Genomic DNA, 20530 nt, shown 5'->3' with positions numbered 1-20530 from the left:
CTAGGTTATATCTATTACAAAGATGAAATATAAAATCCAACCTTATTTCAGTGCATTACAATACTGAGCAAGAAAGGCTATAAAAACTTACATGTAAGGCAGTGAGAGTATAATACTATCCTGATTGTGAATTTAGTCAGTTAACAATCTCACTGGGTATATTATAAACTGAACATGAAAGTACAAATCAAGTTGATTCTGGCCATAAACTTTCCTTTTCTCTTAGTGTCCACAGTGTGTACTCTTACATCTCTATCTGAATATCTGAATTCACTGCCTTCTCTAGCATATCTGCAACACAATACATACTTTCCCCTACGTAGTGTACAGTATGTACTCTTACATACATCTCTATCTAAATATCTGAATTCACTGCCTTCCCCAGCATATCTATCTAGACATATAAAAAAATTGGAGTGTCTACAGACAATATAAAAAGAAAATTTCAGATTTCTGGATGTTGATGTATTTACATTGCTGATAACGAAAAAATTTTGTCTATCCGTCTGTCCGTAAGCCGCGTTTGTTCCGGGCAATCTCCGAAACGGCTGGACCGATTTCGAGCGGCCTTTCACAGGAGGGTAGCTGACATAGACAGGCATATTATAGGTTGTTTTTTTTAGATTTAGGAATGGGTGGACCAATTTGGACGGGACTTTGACTAATAGATAACTGGTAGAAGGTAGATGCACGCAGGAGTGTGATAGATGACTTTTTTAGATCCGCGCTAACAAAGTTTCCGGGGGACAGCACGTTTGTACATAAACTTTCTTCTTCCTCTATTCTGACCTCAAATTTTCTCATCTAATAATATTACACACAGATTAAATACACAATCAATGACATATTACCTTTATTTTATTTAGAACTTAATTCTTGAATCTTAAGTGTCTTTGTCTTTGGTATATCAGTGTATGGCAGCATAGCGACTGACGCCGTCCTCTTGAAGCTATGAATGAAATTCAATACTGCTATCTTCTTCGGCATTGCAACTATCACTGTATGCCCATCTTCACTCTCACATACATCTATTTGTATTATAGGACAGTAAGTTAACACAGGACAGTCCGATCTATCCATAAAATTGAACTGTCTTACTGGTTCAGCATCATAAATGTCAAATAAACCATCAGCATATGGCGCAAAGTATATACGCAGAACACCCCAGTTTGATCCAACAAATACCACATCACCGTAAACATGTACTTTAATTATATCACGCAGCGGACCGTTGGGTAGTTTTAAATTTAGTACATACATCCAATGGTTGTAAATCCTCCAATCGAGTGTCTCCAGGAAATTGTATTCCGCTAATTGGTTTAATAAATGCATATCCGATGTTATTGTGCACTCAAGTGTCAGACTACCCTCATCATAAGATAGAATACTTCGTTGGAAAGTTAATATATGTAGCTTGTTGCGGCAAAAGCTTAGCGACATTATTCCTTCATCTGAATGCCCTAAACGTTCACTGGATAGGTTCTCCAGCTGGCACACGTAAATATCATCAGTTAAAGTGACAAAATATATCAATTCATCGACTAATAAAAAACTTTTAATACTGTCGAATGTTATATTTGTTTCGTAACGTGGGTTTTGTATTATTTTACGTATAATAAACAATTGCAGGTTGTAGTTCAATATTACAATAGTATCATCATTTTCCATATAGCGTAAATACGTCCCTGTTATTGCTCCACGCTTAGCTTTCTCTAGAGACTCAATATCGTAATAAATAATAGCGCTTTGTGTATGAACACCAATGATTCCATCTTTCAGTATAACAACATTAGATATCTCATTATTTAGATCAGCAGCGGATGCGAATTCATCATATTCCTCACGAGCGAAGGCCAATTTTGACCAAAGCGATAGTGATCTGTAAATATTATACCATAATAAACCAGGTCTCGATTTATATCGAGCGATTTTGTAGACATTCGAAAAATCCTTTTTGCAGTGTCCCCGCCATAATCCTTCGCTTACAATTAAACTATCGGCTATTTGCTTTAATCTTATACACACCCGACGGCATTTTATCAATTCTTTCACAGGTAAATATGTGAAAATGTAAATTACTATCTCAGTCGGTAAAGCGCAGAGATAGTTTTCATCGGTCATTTTCCTGTCCTGTTTGACTTGTGTGATTCTTATTAGTCAAACCAATGTTAATTATTTACATAGCAAACACCTTCCCTATTAATTAAGCTAAAATTCATTAATCATTAATATCTTATTTTTTTATTTTTCACTTTGTTGACATTTTAATGACAATGACATGACCAAACCCGAAATAATAAAAACTGTCACATTAGTTGTTCGTCATAGAAAAAATGTAAATCATACAGTACGTTTTTTTTTTAATGGAAATGGATTTTATATATAAATTAAATGTACCTATTTAAAATACTTGCATTGAAATACAAAAAAAAACAAAAAATTTTATCCAAAAAATAAATAAATTCCAGTGGCCAAAGAGTAAAAATACTTTCAATTATTTTGTTGAAATTGACACTGACGTTTGATTTTAAAACGAAATAACGGTCGAAGAAGTCGAAAAGTTTGTTTATAAATAACAATAAGGTACAATTAATTAAAACGGTCAATGATTCTGTAATAAAAATGAATGGATTTGCAACATTAAAGGAAATCAGCGATACGTTCAAAGAACAATTGCATACAGAATCTGCAGAACTATTTACTGCGACCGGAAATCATTGTTACGAAGATGGGATTACCAAGAAATTGAAAGACATAACTTTTGCTACTTCGAAATTGAGATTATTAAAAGCAAAACCATTAGCTTGTAAGTGTTACAAGTAAATTGTAAACTTATTAAAGTTACGCTTTTTTAAAATCGCTGACATCGATGGGCGTCCAAAAAATAAATTCATAACCATTTCTTAATAAAGCCTATTACTGAAAACTTATATTTTTAATGGTGCAAGAATATTTAAAATCTAAATTTCGTAAAAAATTTTGATAACTTATGCAGCATTCTAGTTTTCATATATCTTGACATCCTACACAACTATGTCTGTTTACATAATAATACTAGTATAGATAAATTCTAATTTTTCAGCCTCTGAAGAAATAATTGTAAATAAAGACAAAAGCAACATTATCAAGGACTATGAAGATGCGGCAATATCATCACTAATTGAAAAGGAAGTTATAAAATCTTTGACACAAACAAATGCAGTAAAAAATCTATTGATTTCATCAGACCGGAGTCTTGATCAAGATATGTTGGAAAGAAAATGGTATATATTTATTTAATTCATAATAATCTTGACTTGTAATCAACGGGGGATCCAGGGGGGGGTCATGAGCTTGACAAGATTTATTTACATATTTTGTCAAGCTTTTGACTGGACCATGACTGTGTGACCCCCCACTGGTGCCAAAGCTGGATTTGCCCTTGTTTGTAATCTACAGCTCAAATCCTGCTGTACTAATGTGATTTTCGTATTTCATATCATCATTATCATCACCAGCTCACTAAACAGGGCAGTAGCACTAAACAACTGCTGGGCTCGCCCGGTGTAATACCACAACCACACAGAAGACAGGCGTGAAATGGAGGCAATTATATGTACAGTCTGATGAGTGTGGTGCCAGAGGCCTAATTTAAGTCCCTTTCTCTTTACCACCCTTTTCTTTTAAGGAGAGTATGGGAAGGGGAAGTGGATTTGACGTAGGAGAGGCATAGGAAGGGCATATATCTTTATGTGCGTCTCCTCCTCTGTCGGATAAGGGTAGTTAACTCATCTGCAATTGTGGATATCTATGGGCAGCGGTCTCTTCGCTATTTTGGCAGATTGATGTGGCTGCTTGCTCGTTTGCCACCTTATGTTATAAAAAAAGCAAGTTCCATGCATCTTGGAGACACAAACATCCATCTAAACTTTCCTATTTAATTTACAGGAAAATCAAAGAGATATTAACAAAATTTGCCCAATTAGAAACACAAGATATGCAATTACAAACAGTACTAAAGGAAAAACAGGACACACTTGAAATGTTAAGGTCAGAGTGGGTTTCGGAAATGGCAACATTGAAAGACATGAAGAAATCTAATGGAGGAGTTGATAGAGATTTAACAAAAGATGGACCCGCATATCAGTAAGTTTTAAATATATTTTTTTAACTAACATGTTAGTAGATTTTTGTCAATTTACTAATATTTCCTTTTACCATACCAACTAAGCTGTAGACTTGCCAAATAAACCCTAATATTTTTTATTATTATGTGTAAACCAGCGCTTGACCACCATCCCACCTTTTTTTTTGTTATCCGAGGGGAATGCATCTTACGCATACACCGCGCTCAGGGGGTCGCGGTAGTTATGTGGGACTCTCCCCCATAATGGGGGCATATCCACTAAACCCCTTGGTTCTTCCCTTGCCTTAAGCTGGGGTTACGGGTATGCTTGCGCTTACAACCACGACCCCGGCCTGCGTGCTGCCATTGGCAGCACCCTCGAGACCACTTACCCACCTAGACAACCCTAATATTTAATTAAGAACCATATGAATTAAAAAAAAGCAAGTAGCCTATACATTCTTCCATACTATCCTCTTCATGTATGACAATCATAGAGATCAGTTTAGCAGTTTAGGATGCAAACTAACAAACATGCATCTAAACTTTCGCATTTATAATATTAGTAAAAGTGTGCTCACCTAAAACTAAACTATTGTACAAATGCTTGGTCTCACTTTGATTCCTAAGAGCTTATAAGGAGGTGTGCACACTACTCGCTTTCTAGCTGTGTAACTAAACTTGTTGTGTTTTTTTATGGCAAACAAGCAAGCAACCTGAATCCACCGAAATAGAAGCGACCGCTGCCCATAAACATCCGCAATTGCAGCGCTGCCTACCCTTCAATGACGGACGTACATAAAGAGGATATTTCCCCTTCATATGCCTCTTCTCCATCAAATCCCATCCTTTTCTTTTAAGAAAAGGGTGGAAAGGGAAAGGGACTAAAATTAGGCCTCCGGCCTTGTGTTTTTATGGTGTTTTTTTTTTACAGGAAACTAAATATGTTGGTAGAGAAAATGGAACTAATGCGTTGGATGATATCAAAATTAGTTACCGCCAGGACTGGGAACTACGACTGGCTAGCGGACCCTGACAGAAGATTTAAAGCACTAGAAATGTCTAGACAAGAAATATCATTTGATGAATTTATTAATGACTAGCTGTTGCAAGACTTCGTCTAAGTGAAATAAAAAAAAACATAGCCTATGTTATTCAGTGATAATGTAGTTTTTAAACAGTAAAAGAATATTTGAAATAGCCCCAGTAGTTTTTGAGTTATTTCAATACATGTAAAAATTTACATCTACATACAGCTGTAGCTCGCGACTTCGCTCTCGTAAAATTAAAGTATTATACAAAATATATCCTATGTTATTCACAGATAAATGACCTTTTTAATGGTGAAAGAATTTTGAAATTGCCCTAGTAGTTTTTGAGTTTACTCGTAACATACAACAATTAATTATTTTTTTATAATGTTAAGTATTGAAAATGTAGGGGTTGTTACTATTTACGGGTTTTCTATACTAATGTTAAAAAGAGAAAAGATTTATGTTTGTATGTAACGAATAAACTCAAAAACTACTGGTGCTGGTACAAAAAATCTTTTACTATTGGAAAGCTACAGTATCGCTGACTGATATAGGCCATTTTTTTTAATTCCGCGCAAACGAAGTCACAAGCAAAAGCCAGTTAAAAATGTTATAAATAAAACAATATACAAAAATACAGTTTTTATGATTGTTTGTTTTACTGTAAAATGTATGTATAGATACAAAATGTATGGAATAACATAAAATAAATTGTAGTTTTATTTTCCTTTTGAAAAAATAATTTAAAATCGTATGTTCGATTTAATTAGAAAATTCATAGCATAGCAAATATAAGTGTTTTTCATTATATTTCAATAGATGGTTTTATTTTATAGTTTCTTTTAGTTTGCTACATAATGAGATATGAAATTTATTTTTTATTACTCGGTATGTATTTTCACTGGGATTTTTACGCACTTTTAGGTTATGTTTCGTAAATCGACAATAGACAATCAATTTTATTTAATACCATAAATAATGAGGATAAGTTTTAAAACATGTTTTAGTTGTAAATGGATAATTAATCATACTAATATTATAAATGCGAAAGTTTGGATGGATGTTTGTTAGAGTTTGTAGTCTGAAAACGGCTGAACGGATCTCGACGAAATTTGGCATAGGCGCAGTGGATAGTCTGGAAGGACACAGGCTACTCACTTTTGTTTTTTTATAATTCCACGCGGACGAAATCTAGATGTTTATAAACGTTTTCAAACGAGGAAATAATTGTTTTTTGTACGTGATTTTCCCTTTCCTCAATCACGTTACCATTCAGAGGGGAGAGTCTAAACAACGCAATTATAGAAAAGACCTATAAATTATTTTAAACGTCTTTAATTGTTTCCAATTTACATAAAAGTAGTTACAATTTTTCTCACATAACATATTAAATTAGCTTGAATTTTATCGTGACTATTTTTTTTTTCAATTTGAACACTCATAAAGAATCGTTCAGAAACTAGGAATAAAATCCATCAAACAAGTTAAAAAGTTAATACTTCTTGATAACTCAATATTTATTTTTTTATTTTTTTTTAATATAAATAAACCAGCGCTTGACCACGACTCCACCTAATTTAATTTTGGAATTCCTAGTGTATATTTTCTAATTTAAAAATATAACAAGTATTGCTTGTAAGCTCGTGTTAATGGACTATTTACTCTAGACTTATCTTTTCATGTAGTTTCAGTGTGTTTATGTGAAAGAAATACAACATCAAAGAGTAACAATGTTACGAAATCTTTTGTAAAATTAAACAAACATCGCCATGCAAATAAAACGAATAATTGTAAAAAATTCAATTGTCCAACAACGGAGGAGTTGAAATGTATTAAATTGAAGAATAAAAAAGCAAACAATACAAAGGAAATACATATTATTGTGTTGAATAAATGTGAAATCGATTACATTAAGTGTCATGATGGTAATTTTTTTTATAACTTTTTAAAGTTTTTTTTGTAAAATGAAAAAATCTAAACAGCCAAATATTGAAACGAAAATTATAAAGCTTACAATCAAGTAAGCCTCGCTTACAATCGGTTTACATATATTTTAAGATGCTAAAGATATTTAAATGTTTCTATAATTTTACTAATATAAACAAAAAACTTTGGATGTTTCTCATTATGAAAGTCTAGAAAGACTGCAAGGATGTTGTAGATAGTCTTGAAAAACGCATTGGCTACAGATAGTTTTTTTAATTTCCCGCGCAATTTCCTGTCAAAAGTTAGTGTAGTGTTTGTAACCGAAATCTATACTAATACAATAAAGCGTAAACACTACTTCGTTGCGTAAGATGTCAGCAATCATAACATATTTTTGAATAATTCTTTATTTAATTAAAAGCCCTACACTTACAAGGATACTTTAGGCTGTTTATTTTCACAACTTAGGGGGTAAATAAATTGGAAAATACCATGAAAGGGACCATAAACTACAAGCTGCCAACATTAAGAAAGCAAGGTTGTAGTGGTAACGATAATTTTCACATTTGCAATTTTAACATTTTTATAATTTCATGCGGATGAAGCCGCACGGGAACAGCTAGTATTATATAATCTTACTAATAATTTACTTAGAAACATCAAAATATTCGCAGGTTTAGAAGCTACATTAGTTTCAATGAAAAATTGCGAAAAACCAACAGTTGGTGAGTAATTGTTTTACGTATCAAGAAACATTTTATTCTAATTTACACTGACAAAAGTAAAGTTTTTAAATTACCAGGGAATTTGAAGAAGAAAAGGCCGAAAAGAAGTCCCAAAATTGGTAAGTAAATACTATGAAATATCAAAGAAACTTTCCAAAAAAAAACTATATCCAACAATAATAGAAACAATAAAAAAATCTCAACGCCTGATAAAAAATAATAGCAAATATTTTATTTCAGCAAAAACGTCAAAGAATAATATAACCTTAAAATCACGTAGGAATAAAATTCCTTTGAAATCAAACAAAATCGACTATAGTAAACTATATTTTGGACCGCAGAGAAGAGATATTTCTGAAGATATTGTAGACGAGGAGGAGGAAGGAAGTGGGAATTTAAGTGGAGAAGTAGTTGAGGAATTAAATGTTAGTGTTAAAGGTAATTTAGGTGGAGGTGATGGAGAAATGATGTCTTTTAAAGTAGAAGGGGGAGATGACAAATTTTTAGAAGAACAAGAATTTAATGATGGTAAGTTATTTTTAAAGGTAAAGCCCTATTTTCAACCAGACTCAAAACTTTACTTTTTAAATTGATAATCAGGCTGACAACAGCTAGTAATATTATATAGATACTAGCTTTCGCCCGCTACTGCGTCCGCGTGGAATTAAAGAAAAACTAAAGTAAGTAGCCTATGTGTTCTTCCAGACTATCCTCTACATCTATGCCAAATTTTATTGAGATCCGTTCAGCAGTTTAGGCTACAAACTATAACAAACATCCATCTAAACTTTTGCATTTATAATATAAGTATGGTAGATATAGATTACTAGCTGTTCCCGTGCATCTTCATCCGCATGTAATTATAAAAAAAAATTACATTTGTCAAAATCTCAATTGCAACTGTCAAAATTACCGTTACCATAATAACCTTCCTTAATGTTGACAGCTTGTAGTTTATGATCCCTTTGCCACTTTAGGGTTTTTATCCAAAATTATACCCCCTAAGTTTAATAGCTTGAAAATATATAGCCTAAAGCGTGACGTAAGTGTAGGGCTTCTTATTAAAAAAAGAATTATTAAAAAACATGCTGTAATTGCTGACATCTCACGCCACAAAGTAGTGTGTGTATACGCTTTATTATATGAGTCATCATCTTCTCCCCTGCCTTATCCTACTCCCGTAGGGCATCGGGTTTTCGTCCTCCAAATAACTCTATCATCCGTCATCTCAGTCATCACTCCCTTCTTGATCATGTCACGTTTCACGCAATCCATCCATCTCTTTGTACGTCTACCTCTATCGATGTACCCCTCCACATTCATAACTAACGTCCGTCTTGTTATATTAGTATAGATATTGATTGATTTTTTATCTTTTCTTACATGAATCCGATCATCAAGGGAACATCGATGATGAAGTGAGTATTGATGATGGCTCAGATGATGAAGCCAGTGATGACGTTAGTGAGATGAATGTAAGTCTACATATAAAACAAGATCTAAAAGACAGCAATGAAGAGGAACCAGAAGTGATTGCTGGATCTGATGAAACTAAATTAGAAGATATAACGGATCCAAAAACACAAGATTTGCCGCCTGGACCCGGTCAAGTGGGCACGAGTGTAGAAGATGACGGAAACGACATCGAAATACAGAATGCTGAAGTAGAAGATTCAACAGAATCGGATGATGTCAATAAAGAAGTGGAGACACCAGAGACACCTGACAGCAGTGATTGTATGTACAATTTATACTTTGTTTATCAACAAAAAAAAAAACATTGCTATAATCTTCGAAACACTCAATTTGAGCAACAAGAGTACTTTACCTGCCTACCACGATCTAGTCTAGGTCTTAGGTTCCGGTGTATTCCTAGATCCCGGAATCCTCTAATAGACTTGAATCCTGCACTTGAGGATGACCACTTATGGGGTTTTAGTTGGAAAATATCACATAACCTTGTCTTCTTCACAGGGCAGGCTATCTGTGGAAGATACCCCCAAAAAGAGGGGGCTGCTTATAGTATTCCAATTAGTTTTTATGTCTTTTTTATAATTTCAAGCCTCTAGGGGGTACTTCCTTCCCCCCTTAACAATGCAGCGAAGAGAGCATTACTGTGTAGTCATGTGTTGCCATTTGGGAAAAAATTCCCCGGGAATCTAGCAAAAGCTCAGTGCAGAGGGTACCGGTTTCACTGGAGATCCCGGGACTCTCAAATATCAACCGACGGCGGCCAACGAAGGGGTTTTTAGTGATTAGAAATTTTACATAACCCTGCTTTTTATAAAAGGACGGAAGATTTCCCCCCGATAACAAAAAAGGGGGTACTTTCCACACTATCCAATGGCGATTTCTCTACTATCTAGTCCGTTACCTATATAAGAAAAGGAAAGGGAAGTGACTTAGGTTTATAGTAAGGGGAATATTCTCTTTCTCTGCATGTCATACTTATAATAATATTATAAATTCGTTTAGGTGGATGTTTGCAAGTTTGTAGCGTAAACTGCAGAACCGATCTTGATTGTCATAAAAGTAGAACATAGGAAGAACATATACTTTTTCTTTAATTTCACGAGGACAGTGATAATAATTAAGCAAGGTATCAATAGCTCGCTTGATGTTTTTTTTTAATTCATTTTTCAGCAGACGTAAATACACAGGACATAGAAAATGGGGATTGTCCAACGGAATGTCCAGCTCGTGACGTCATGGTGTGTGCTCGATGCCGAGCGGGAGTCTACAGAACGTTTCTAAGCGTCTGCCATCTTAGACAGTTTAGTTGTAATCATCCTGAAAAGAGTGAGTTTGTGAAATACCCACATTTTATAATTTTCACAAAAGTTATAACTACCCTACAATTTTTTCCATATACATCCTACAAGAAACTGTCAAGTTTGTAGCAAATTTGCTGTCTGTATCTTTTGTGGAACTACCCTACATTAAAAATCAATTCTTGTTTCTAGAATTGGAACTAGTGGCACGTCGGCCGTGTGTCTTGTCAGCGCCATTTTTAGCTGGAATGAAGACAAAAGGCAGACAGAAAGATCCGAACGACGAAGATGTAGTCTTAAAGTATATACGATGTAGAGAGAAAGGGAATACTAGTAAGAAATTTTAAAACTACCCTCATTTAGAATCCTTTTCTACGTTTTAGTAGGCAAAATCTTTTGGATTAACAAGTAATTGCTTATTCAATTTCTCATGAATTCAGTCGTATTTCCCTATTTACTTGCATTATGACAGATTGGTAGTCATAAAATATTCTCAAAGTACAATCAGAGAATCTGTCGGTGTGTCACTTTTAAAGCTATACGTTTGAATGTTTTGTATTCATTAAAACAATACGAACTAATAACCAGTTGGACGTAACTTTTTACTATCCCGTTGTTTGCGTACTCTGCTACTTAATTGATTATTTGTATGAGGAAGAGTTAGTCTCGGTGCAAGGAACGAGCCAATATATAGTACGATCACTGCGGATTTCTGACTACCTACATATTTTATATGATTTTTCATAATTTTCAGATGATCCAAAGTGTAAATTTGCGAAAGTTGACAAACCTCGATTACGTAGGAAAATATAAAATTCAAGATAGAAATGTGTATTTTTCATTCTAATCCCAATCCTATTAAATCCTGTTTTAAGGATAATACAAAAACTAGAATCAAGAGGTAAACATTTACTATATAAAAAATCGAAATGAACCACCCTGTAGTAGTAGTAAACAATTGTAACGTTTAACAAAATTGTACATAACACAGATTGATTTTTTCTCACAAATAAAACATTTTCCCTTCATAATACAAAAATTACAGGACATTTGTACACAAAATTCTCAGTTTTGTCAACGAGAACAAAGAAGAATATAACAATTAGTTAGTCACCGCCAAAAATTACATAAAATCACAAGACAATATAAAGGATGTTTAATCTTATCGAATAATTTTAACATCTAACACGACTAAGACAAAAGTTATCCCTTACCTAATACCTTCTAAAGGTAGAAAATCAGTCACAATAGAAGCTCAGTCTGGCTAATCCAGAACTTCATAGAGGCGGAGAAGTTTTAAATACAGACAAAAACTAAAAACAGTAATAATTTTGTCGGACAAACAAAACAATCTTTACAGCGCGCACACCTAAAACTATCGCACAACTGTATAGTCTCGCTTTGAATCTGCAACTAAACAGTTGGAGGCTGCGAAACAATAGACAATCGTACACCAGTTGTGCGATCGTTTAGTCAAAGGTGTACGGCAATAAAGTTGTCGGAAACCCTCTAAAGAAGATAAGACGGGAAGTTTTAGAGGATTCACAAGTTTAAAACAGCAGGGGTTACCAACATTTGCAAAGGGTACATCAAAAAAGTAGTAATTTCTTATCTAAACACTTATTTACTTATATTCTGTTCACTACTAAATATAATTTTGAGACGAGGGACTTTAACATTTCCTCAGTCTTCCAATCAGTCAAAAACAACGTTCTACGTATTAACGTTAAAAAAAGCATTTCTATTACTTTCAACAATAATTACCATGGGTAGTTTTATAATTCGACAGCAGTCACATTCAAACATATCGAATTAATTCCAATCAAAAATCTTTAACACGAACTATAATTTACGTTAAAACTCGTAATTTACACAATTTTTCTGAACCAACAATTGTTTTTTTTTACAATTAACCTTCATAGCTCAAAAATTCTCACAAAACAACTAGTAAATTGAAATATCTTGAGTATATTTTGACGATTTTAATAGAAAAGGATAGTCTATATATAAATTACTAACTCGTGACTGCAATAAAACAGTTTTACACTAACAAAGAATGAACATGTGAACTCAGTTTTCTCAGAAAACGAGATAACATGTGGTATTTATACCTTAACTAACGTCTAAAAGCGATTGTTCCGTTTACCTAAACAGTTAGGTAACAACAATTTTTTTCCGTTTCCGTAACCAGTCAAGTTTTTGAGCTAGGGTGGGTACACTTTCTAGTTTCATGCCATCAATACCATGCTAAAACGATCAGCTAGATCAGCGGAAAAGTAATAAATGGCCCGGAAAAAAAATGCACTCACCCTACCGGTTACGGAAAAGGAAAAAAAATCTTGTTACCTAACTGGTTAGGTAAACGGAACAAGCCTCTAAAAGTACCACAGAACGAGTAATTACTTAAAAATATATTAAGAGCCTGTGCCCTTATACAAAGTAATATTCGAATATCGATATTGAAAAGTTAAAAATCTATAATTCACGTGATTGTCACGTATTCCTTTGTATTTCCTACATTTTGCCACATTTCGATTCTACTAGCGATATCGGTAATCATGTCATTTTGTCTAGGAGTATTTTGTCATATAATGCCAGCGTGGGCGTTTCAATCATCAAAAGACATTTAGGGCCTGTCCCACCACTAACTGATAAGACACTAGATAGCTTAAATGACGTCACTGTGGGTTAAGGTAACAAAATCTGATATTTACATATTTGACACGTTCGATTGTTACCAGACAAAATTTGCTGGAACAGACCCGTAAACATTTACATGTTTGATTTTTCAATATTTTATTTGGACATTGTGAAAAGCCTTAACATCAACATTTGGTACATATTTTATAACCGTAAGTTCCGATTGTCGTGTCACTTATCAAAAAAAGAGACGGTATACATCAATATACTGTCTTTTTTATAAAGAGTGAGAGAGAGATCACGATACCTCTAACATAACGAAGGAACATTTATGTATTAGTAACTAATAAACTCAAAAACTACTCGAGACATTTCAAAAACTTCACGATTAGAAAGCTACACTACACACTACTAACACTAAAATATTTTAAAAAATACCCGCCAAAACTGGGACAAATGTTTTATACAAAAAAGGTCAGACTCAGTGTATTTAAGCACTTTTAACATATATTTTGTCATGGATTTCCGCTACAACGTATGTACAATCGGGGAAACTGTCGGTGTTCCAAAATAGCTACAATCATTTTAGACATTTGTAAACGAGACGCGGACAAAAAATCAATATAACGCAGCTTATAAATCTTTACGAAAAAAGGGTTAGCACAAGTGATTATTGCATTATTATCTCGTTATTTGCACATACTAATTGGTTATTTACAAGGAGTTTGATACAAATATCTGAAAGAAGCACAACGGAAAGTGCCCTGACTGTACATTATCGTGATCCTTTAAAAAAAGGATTACTTTTTTTTCTACGTTTAAAAATATGTCGATTGTACATTTACGTATATACTAAAATATTTTTGGCTTAAAATCAACAATCAAATAATTGTGACTTAATTTGATCACAGTCGAGTTAAAATGGATTTCGTTTGTGCAAAATTAAATAGTGTTAAGAAATACCCAAAAATACATGGATGGAATACTTTTTTTAAAAAACCTTGAACGACAGGTGGACTATATTTTTTTTTAATACAGATTATCAAAATCAATCAAAACTTTTAAATACGGATAAATAGCTATAATTATTATTTATCAAGTATTTTACAGTAATAATTGAATATTGTAGTTCTTATCTAAATGCGTTTATTTACACACATGGAATGGTATGGAATAAATGTGGGTAGACCAAAATTTTATTCTACCACCTTATATTAGGAAAAAGATTAAAAAAAATTAAAGAATTTCAACAAAACGCTGATTATTCTTTCTGGAATATTCCGAATTCATATTCTAATTTACTTCTGATTGATGTTACATTTTTGTTCTACCCTCATTTAATTAATTGCACATTTTAAAACTACCCTCAGCATTTAAAGTACTCTGTTCGTTAACTGGTTTCATATGTCTTGAGTTTTTTGAATACATCTTGTTTGGATCTTGGATTTTTTTTCAACTACCCTCATTTTTTTATTGTTGCATATCTTTGCCCATTAAAATTAAATGTTGCGATGTATTTATGTGCTGTTTTATCATTTTAAATGTGAAAGTAACATCACAAGTTTCACAATAACCTTTATTGTTAGAAACTTTAACAGTATTCTCATTTAGAATTTTTATGTTATTCTTATGTTGTATACCTTCATTATGTTCTCTTATATTCGATTCACTGTTCGTTAGTAAAACATCGCAAACGAAACACAAAAAGCTGGCAACATTTTTAGGGATCTCCTTACTTTTGTGGACAGCACTCAAAACGTGTCTTTCCATATTTGTTGTTATAAATTTATTGCATACATCGCAATAACTAATATTGGTTATATTTTTACTTTTTTCCTCAACACAATTATGATAATCGCTTTTTATATGTGGGATTAATTCGTTTTTTTCTATATTCATGCAACAAATTGTGCATCGCAAATGATCAGGTCTAACTTCGATGTTATTTTTTAATAGTATAGCTTGTAAATTTGTATTGTGTTTTTTACCAGTTTCATGTATTTGCATGGAATTGGCGCTATTAGGTACAGCCAAATTACAAATGGAGCAAATTATTTGTTTTTTTGTATCGATTTTATCTTTTTTCGGTACAAAAAATGTATCTTTCGATTTTGATTTTGTGTTTAATTCGTTATTATTTCTATCGTCGTTTACAATTGTATTGGAGAGTTCAACATTTTCATTTGGTTTTTTAAAAGATTTTACAATATGTGTTGGATTTGATAGATGTTTTAATTTATCTTTGATTGGGACATATTCACAGCAATTTACGCATATTAATGATGACCCAACTAATTTTATATTACTGTTTTCTATAACTGTTGTTACATCTTCTATCTGATGGTAAATATGTAGATGGTTTTTAATATCTTTTTCTGTGTCTTCCATTGTTATGTCGCAAACTTTACAAGTAACTAAATCCTCATATTCCTGTTCTTGAATATCGTTATTATCAATTACCGTCCCCACATTGGGTAGTATAGATTTTTTTTCTTTACCAGCTTTCGTTTCTGTGATTTTTTTATTTTTCTTTTTAGTTTTCTCCTTTGGTACATAGTTTTTCGTTTTCAGAAGCACTAAATGTCCTGTCGATTTAATGTGTTTCATTTCATCTCCTATCTCCAAATATAATATGCATAATTCACAAAATATTTTCGTTGATTTAATTAGATAATTACTAGCCAATAAGTTTTCATACATTTTTAAATGGTCAACATTCGATAAATGTTCCTCCATCATATTTGTTGGAAAATAAATAAAACACACGTTGCATTTTAATTTACGAAGACTGTAAGAATATTCTAGAAAGTAATGTCCATCTATTTTTGTATTATATATATGTTTAGCATCATTGCAGTGTTTGTTTGTATCGTTTTTATGTACTGGTATATAGCAGACGTTGCAAAAAAAGTATTCCGATGGTATTTCTTTGTTTTTTAATTCGGTTCCCGTTATTATATCGTCTTGTTCATAAAACATTGCTGATATCATCAAACGGTCATGGACTTTGTCACATAGGGAATGAATTTCAGGATTTTCGACTAAATCATTGCATAAAATACAATGAGCTTTTGAATCTTTAATCTGTAACAAATATCTTACTAAGATTCATCATCATCTCCCCTGCCTTATCCTACTCACGTAGGGCGCACCGGATTTTCGTCCACCAAAGCACTCTATCATCCGTCATCTCAGTCATCACTCCCTTCTTGATCATGTCACCTTTTTTTTTATAACATAAGATGGCAAACGAGCAAGCCGCCACCTGAATCCGCCAAAATGGCGAAGCGACCGCTGCCCATAGACATCTGCAATTGCAGATGCGTCGCCTACCCTTATCCGACGGAGGAGGAGACGCACATAAAGAGGATATTTCCTCTTCCTATGCATCTCCTCCATCATCAAATCCACTTCCCCTCCCCATCTTCTCTTAAGAAAAGGGTGGTAAAGTGAAAGGGACTTAAAATTAGGCCTCTGGCACCACACTCATCAGACGAAACACGGCATTGGTTCCATTTTACGCCTGTCTTCTGTGTGGTCGTGGTATTACACCGGGCGTTCCGGCCCTGCAGTGCTAAGATGTTAAAGCAGGCACTAACCACTGTTCACCACTACACCTTTCACGCAATACATCCATCTCTTTCTACGTCTACCTCTACCGGTGTACCTCCACACTCATAACTAACGTCCGTCTTGTTACATACGATTCATCCCTTCTTATAAAATGCCCATACCACTCTTACTAAGAATATAATTTCGTTTTTTTTTAATCTTTAGGAAAAGGGCGGATTTTTGTCTTAGAAATACAAGTCATTCTCATAGTGCTACTCGTACTGTTTGAGAAACAAAATTTAGATGGATGGATGTTTCCTCGTATCCTCCAACAGCCTAACATATACAGATAAAATTTATAACAGATCTAAAACAAGGTATGGTAGAACAAGCGCTACTTAAGTGTTTTTTTTTTAATTCTAATCAGACAAATCGCGGGCAAAAGCATATTAAAATTCAACAAAATATAGAAATAACACTTAAGGATCAAGAGAGGCAATTAAAAAGGAGTTTTCAATGCTTCTTAAGCTAGAGTTCTTTTATACTATGAACGTTTCCTTGTAACAGCGGGGTAGGCAGAGCCTATACTTTCAGAGAAACTGATAAATTTTTTAACCTCATCTTACTTAGTTATAAAGAAAACACTGTAAGGGAAAGATTGAATAGGCCAGGGTATATCTTTTTTTATGTAAAATCATACTAATATCATAAATGCGAAAGTTTAAATGGATGGATGTATTAACTGCTGAATGGATTTCAATGAAATTTGGTATAGATGTAAAGTCTGGAAGAACACATATGCTACTCATTTTTTTTTGTTAATTTCACGCGATCAGTCACGGGCAAAAGCTAGTATTAATCTTACCTTTCTCATACAATTCTTGTCAATGGGCAGTGCTAATTTCATTAAATGTCCATCTTCATACATATGTTCCCTTATGTTTCTAGTAATTTGTCCACATAACTTGCATTGTACATGTTTCGAACCCAATGCGGAGAAACTATGAAAATTATCATGGTTTACTTTTAATTTTATATTATCTTCTGTTATAATAATCAATTGTTGTTGATCGAAATATTTTATTTTGCATTTAAACACCTCTGTAGTTAGATGGTCTATGATATTTTTGAAATTCTCTTCAAGTGATGATTTATTCGGATTTATTATTAATGTATTGATGTCTGTTTGTTTTACGTTTTGTATTGTATTAGTTTCAAAATTAACTGGTTCGTTAGTAAATTGTGTTGTTTCGTTAGAGACGACTCCAATATTATTTTCGAATTTTTTGTCTACCTCATCGGAGTATAATTTTGAAAAATCTGACAACAATTTGTCGATGCATATTGAATTTTTATGAATTGGAGAATCCAGATGTATTTGTTTATCTTTTATAGGTAAAAGTGCAACACAGGATTGACAGAAGTACATAGATGGGTTCATATTTTCAGACGTGAATGTTTCACCCATTTGCCTCCGGACCCTTTCTAACGCTATTTCCGATATTTTCACATATATCTTATGTTTCTCACTGTTTTGGTGCAAACCCATATATCCTAATGGGACTTCTATATTACAAATATGGCACATACTCTTTGGAATGTTTGTCTCGATTCCTGTATAAGAAAAATCTGAAAAAAATATATACAGTCTAAGACGCAGTTGTTGAAAAAACTTGTAGGAAAAAAAACAGTTTCTAAAAATTTTTTTACTTTGTCCTCATTAGAGTATTCCAAAAAAGGGGATAAGGGTACAGAAGCTAGATTTTGCTCTTTCAAGAAAATAATTACCACTGTAAGCACATTATTTTGGATGTACAGACAAATCTTAGCTGGAAATCTGATTTTTGCCATATTTCCACAAAAAAAAAACTTTAAAACGATATATACCTAAAGTTACCCAAAGTCCCTGAACCCAACACGACAAGGGTATGAGAGGGCATAGGGCCGCCTATTAAATTTGTAAGAAATTATGAATTTAAGCTTAATCTTAATGATGTAAGTCAGTTATCATACTAATCATACTAATATTATAAATACAAGAGTTTAGATGGATGGATGGATGGATGTTACCATTTTTAGCCTAAACGGCTGAACATATTTCGATGAAATTTGGCATAGATGTAGAGGACAGTGGAAGACCACCTAGGCACTTTTGTTTTTTTTTTAATTCGGACGAAGTCGCGGGCAAAAGCTTGTATTTAAATATTTCAGTATTCGGCAGTAATTAAATACATACCTTTAACATCAGAAACACGATCTGGAGATCCATCTCTTATTTCAAAATTGAAATACTCTTCATCTCTCAACCGAAGATTCTTACTGGTCCATAACGGTAGAACATTGGGATGGCCCAAAATAAATGGGAAAGGATTGGCATCAAATGGTTCATGAAAATTAATTGAGTGGTATTCCATTTTCAAATCATAAATGATATCTGTGAACAAAGAACTGCGTTCATCTAATTAAACTCACATGGGATCGGCAAAGGTTTTATAAACAGTATTTTGGCTAAATTTACAGCTGGCCGTCTACATCTGTACTTGAAAGATTTAAATAAAAAATAAATTTACATCTAAAATACACAAATACAGAAGAACCTCAACAAGTCCAAGGAAAACACAATATATTATAAGTAATAGAGGTTTTAAGTTATCAAAGATCTATGGTTTAGAGGTTTTCGGCTCTGATGGGAAGAGAACATATTATTTTTTGAAGTTATAGACGTTTTTGAGTTACCGAGGTTTGAGTTATCAAGGTTCTGCTGTATTACTAACAAATTTGATTACAATTACAAGAATCTTCAATGGTTTGGACATAAAAATATATTCATAAAAAAATTGTAAATAGTAGTATGGGAACAGTCAAGAAAATCTGCAGTGTTAAAGAATATGCCTTATCCCTTGCAACAAGACAAACTGCGCTTTACAAATAACAAATTAGGTAGCAGTGGTCTTAACAATAGCAATAGCAATTTGCCGTTACTAACCAATCTTTTAGTACAGATATATTTAAAAGCTGTATTTAATTATTTTGTATACATACAAACAACTGTAGTGTTTAAACTGGAACACTAACAGATATCCTGGCTGTACTTTCTAGTTAGATATATAGTTAAGAACACACAAAACATATATGTGTAGAGGAAAGTAAGGTGTATGAAGATAGTCAGATATGGATATCTATAGTCAGTCTACTATTCTAGGTTGCTGTTGTGATGTTTGTTAAATCTTAGACAACTGCAGAGAATACTATGAATTGATCATATTTTATTGAATAAATTCATGTATGGACTTAATTCTTAATATTGCTTGGCCAGCCTTGTGCAAAAATAATATCAATTTTCTTAATCTATTAAGTATATCTTCTGTATTATTTCGATCATCAAAACTCATTGTTAATAATAATAATAATAATAATAATAATAATTTATTACTTAAAATCATACATATTTTACAAGTAGATTTCTGGTGCTGGGACATTCTTGTAAGTAAGTTATTTACTTGTGACAGAATGTCCCGTTCTTCCATAGCATACATTACATTTTGCTTATATCTAACAGTTATACATTTTAAAGATTTTTTTTTTTTTTTTTTAATGTTTATTAGTGTGTTTCTTTGATGCATCTGTGTGTGTACCTTTGGTGTGTGTGCGTGTTTGTGTGTATGCGTGCGTGTTTGTGTGTGTGCGTGTGTGTGTGTGTGTGCGTGTTTGTGTGTTTGTGTATGTGTATGTGTGTCAGATAGTGTTTCACGTGTCAGAGTGTATGTTATGTTAGTT

General features: G+C 33.0%; 3 protein-coding genes across 5 annotated transcripts in view; 2 read left to right on the top strand and 1 right to left on the bottom strand.

Annotated features, from left to right (window-relative positions):
• The first annotated feature begins 2552 nt into the window (after window positions 1-2552).
• On the top strand, window positions 2553-5265 carry LOC106105899. Its single transcript, XM_013286355.1, has 4 exons — window positions 2553-2806; window positions 3083-3263; window positions 3928-4125; window positions 5040-5265. The coding sequence occupies exons 1-4, from the start codon at window positions 2623-2625 to the stop codon at window positions 5206-5208; spliced, it is 732 nt and encodes a 243-aa protein (XP_013141809.1). The 5' UTR covers window positions 2553-2622; the 3' UTR covers window positions 5209-5265.
• A 738-nt stretch (window positions 5266-6003) lies between these two features.
• On the top strand, window positions 6004-11855 carry LOC106105843. The gene is made up of 9 exons (XM_013286299.1): window positions 6004-6027; window positions 6959-7064; window positions 7740-7790; window positions 7868-7909; window positions 8031-8318; window positions 9192-9527; window positions 10434-10589; window positions 10754-10894; window positions 11316-11855. Exons 1-9 carry the CDS (start codon window positions 6004-6006, stop codon window positions 11372-11374), a joined length of 1203 nt encoding a protein of 400 aa, XP_013141753.1. The 3' UTR covers window positions 11375-11855.
• A 2415-nt stretch (window positions 11856-14270) lies between these two features.
• Window positions 14271-20530, bottom strand: part of LOC106105990 — an 11136-nt gene continuing 4876 nt past the window's right edge. For 2 of the 3 annotated variants that reach the window (XM_013286509.1, XM_013286508.1), the window contains 3 exons: window positions 18990-19187; window positions 17619-18382; window positions 14271-16285 (listed from right to left, as the gene is read on the bottom strand). In XM_013286509.1, the coding sequence (XP_013141963.1) occupies window positions 14672-16285; window positions 17619-18382; window positions 18990-19167 (2556 nt within the window). In that variant the 5' untranslated portion in view covers window positions 19168-19187 and the 3' untranslated portion in view covers window positions 14271-14671. Of the gene's footprint in view, window positions 16286-17618; window positions 18383-18989; window positions 19202-20530 lie in introns of all 3 variants that reach the window. The other variant, XM_013286510.1, reaches the window with a different exon arrangement.

The sequence above is a fragment of the Papilio polytes genome, unplaced genomic scaffold (assembly GCF_000836215.1).
Source record: "Papilio polytes unplaced genomic scaffold, Ppol_1.0 DF822622.1, whole genome shotgun sequence".
Lineage (NCBI taxonomy): Eukaryota > Metazoa > Arthropoda > Insecta > Lepidoptera > Papilionidae > Papilio > Papilio polytes.
This window is presented reverse-complemented; position numbering and strand designations above follow the sequence as displayed.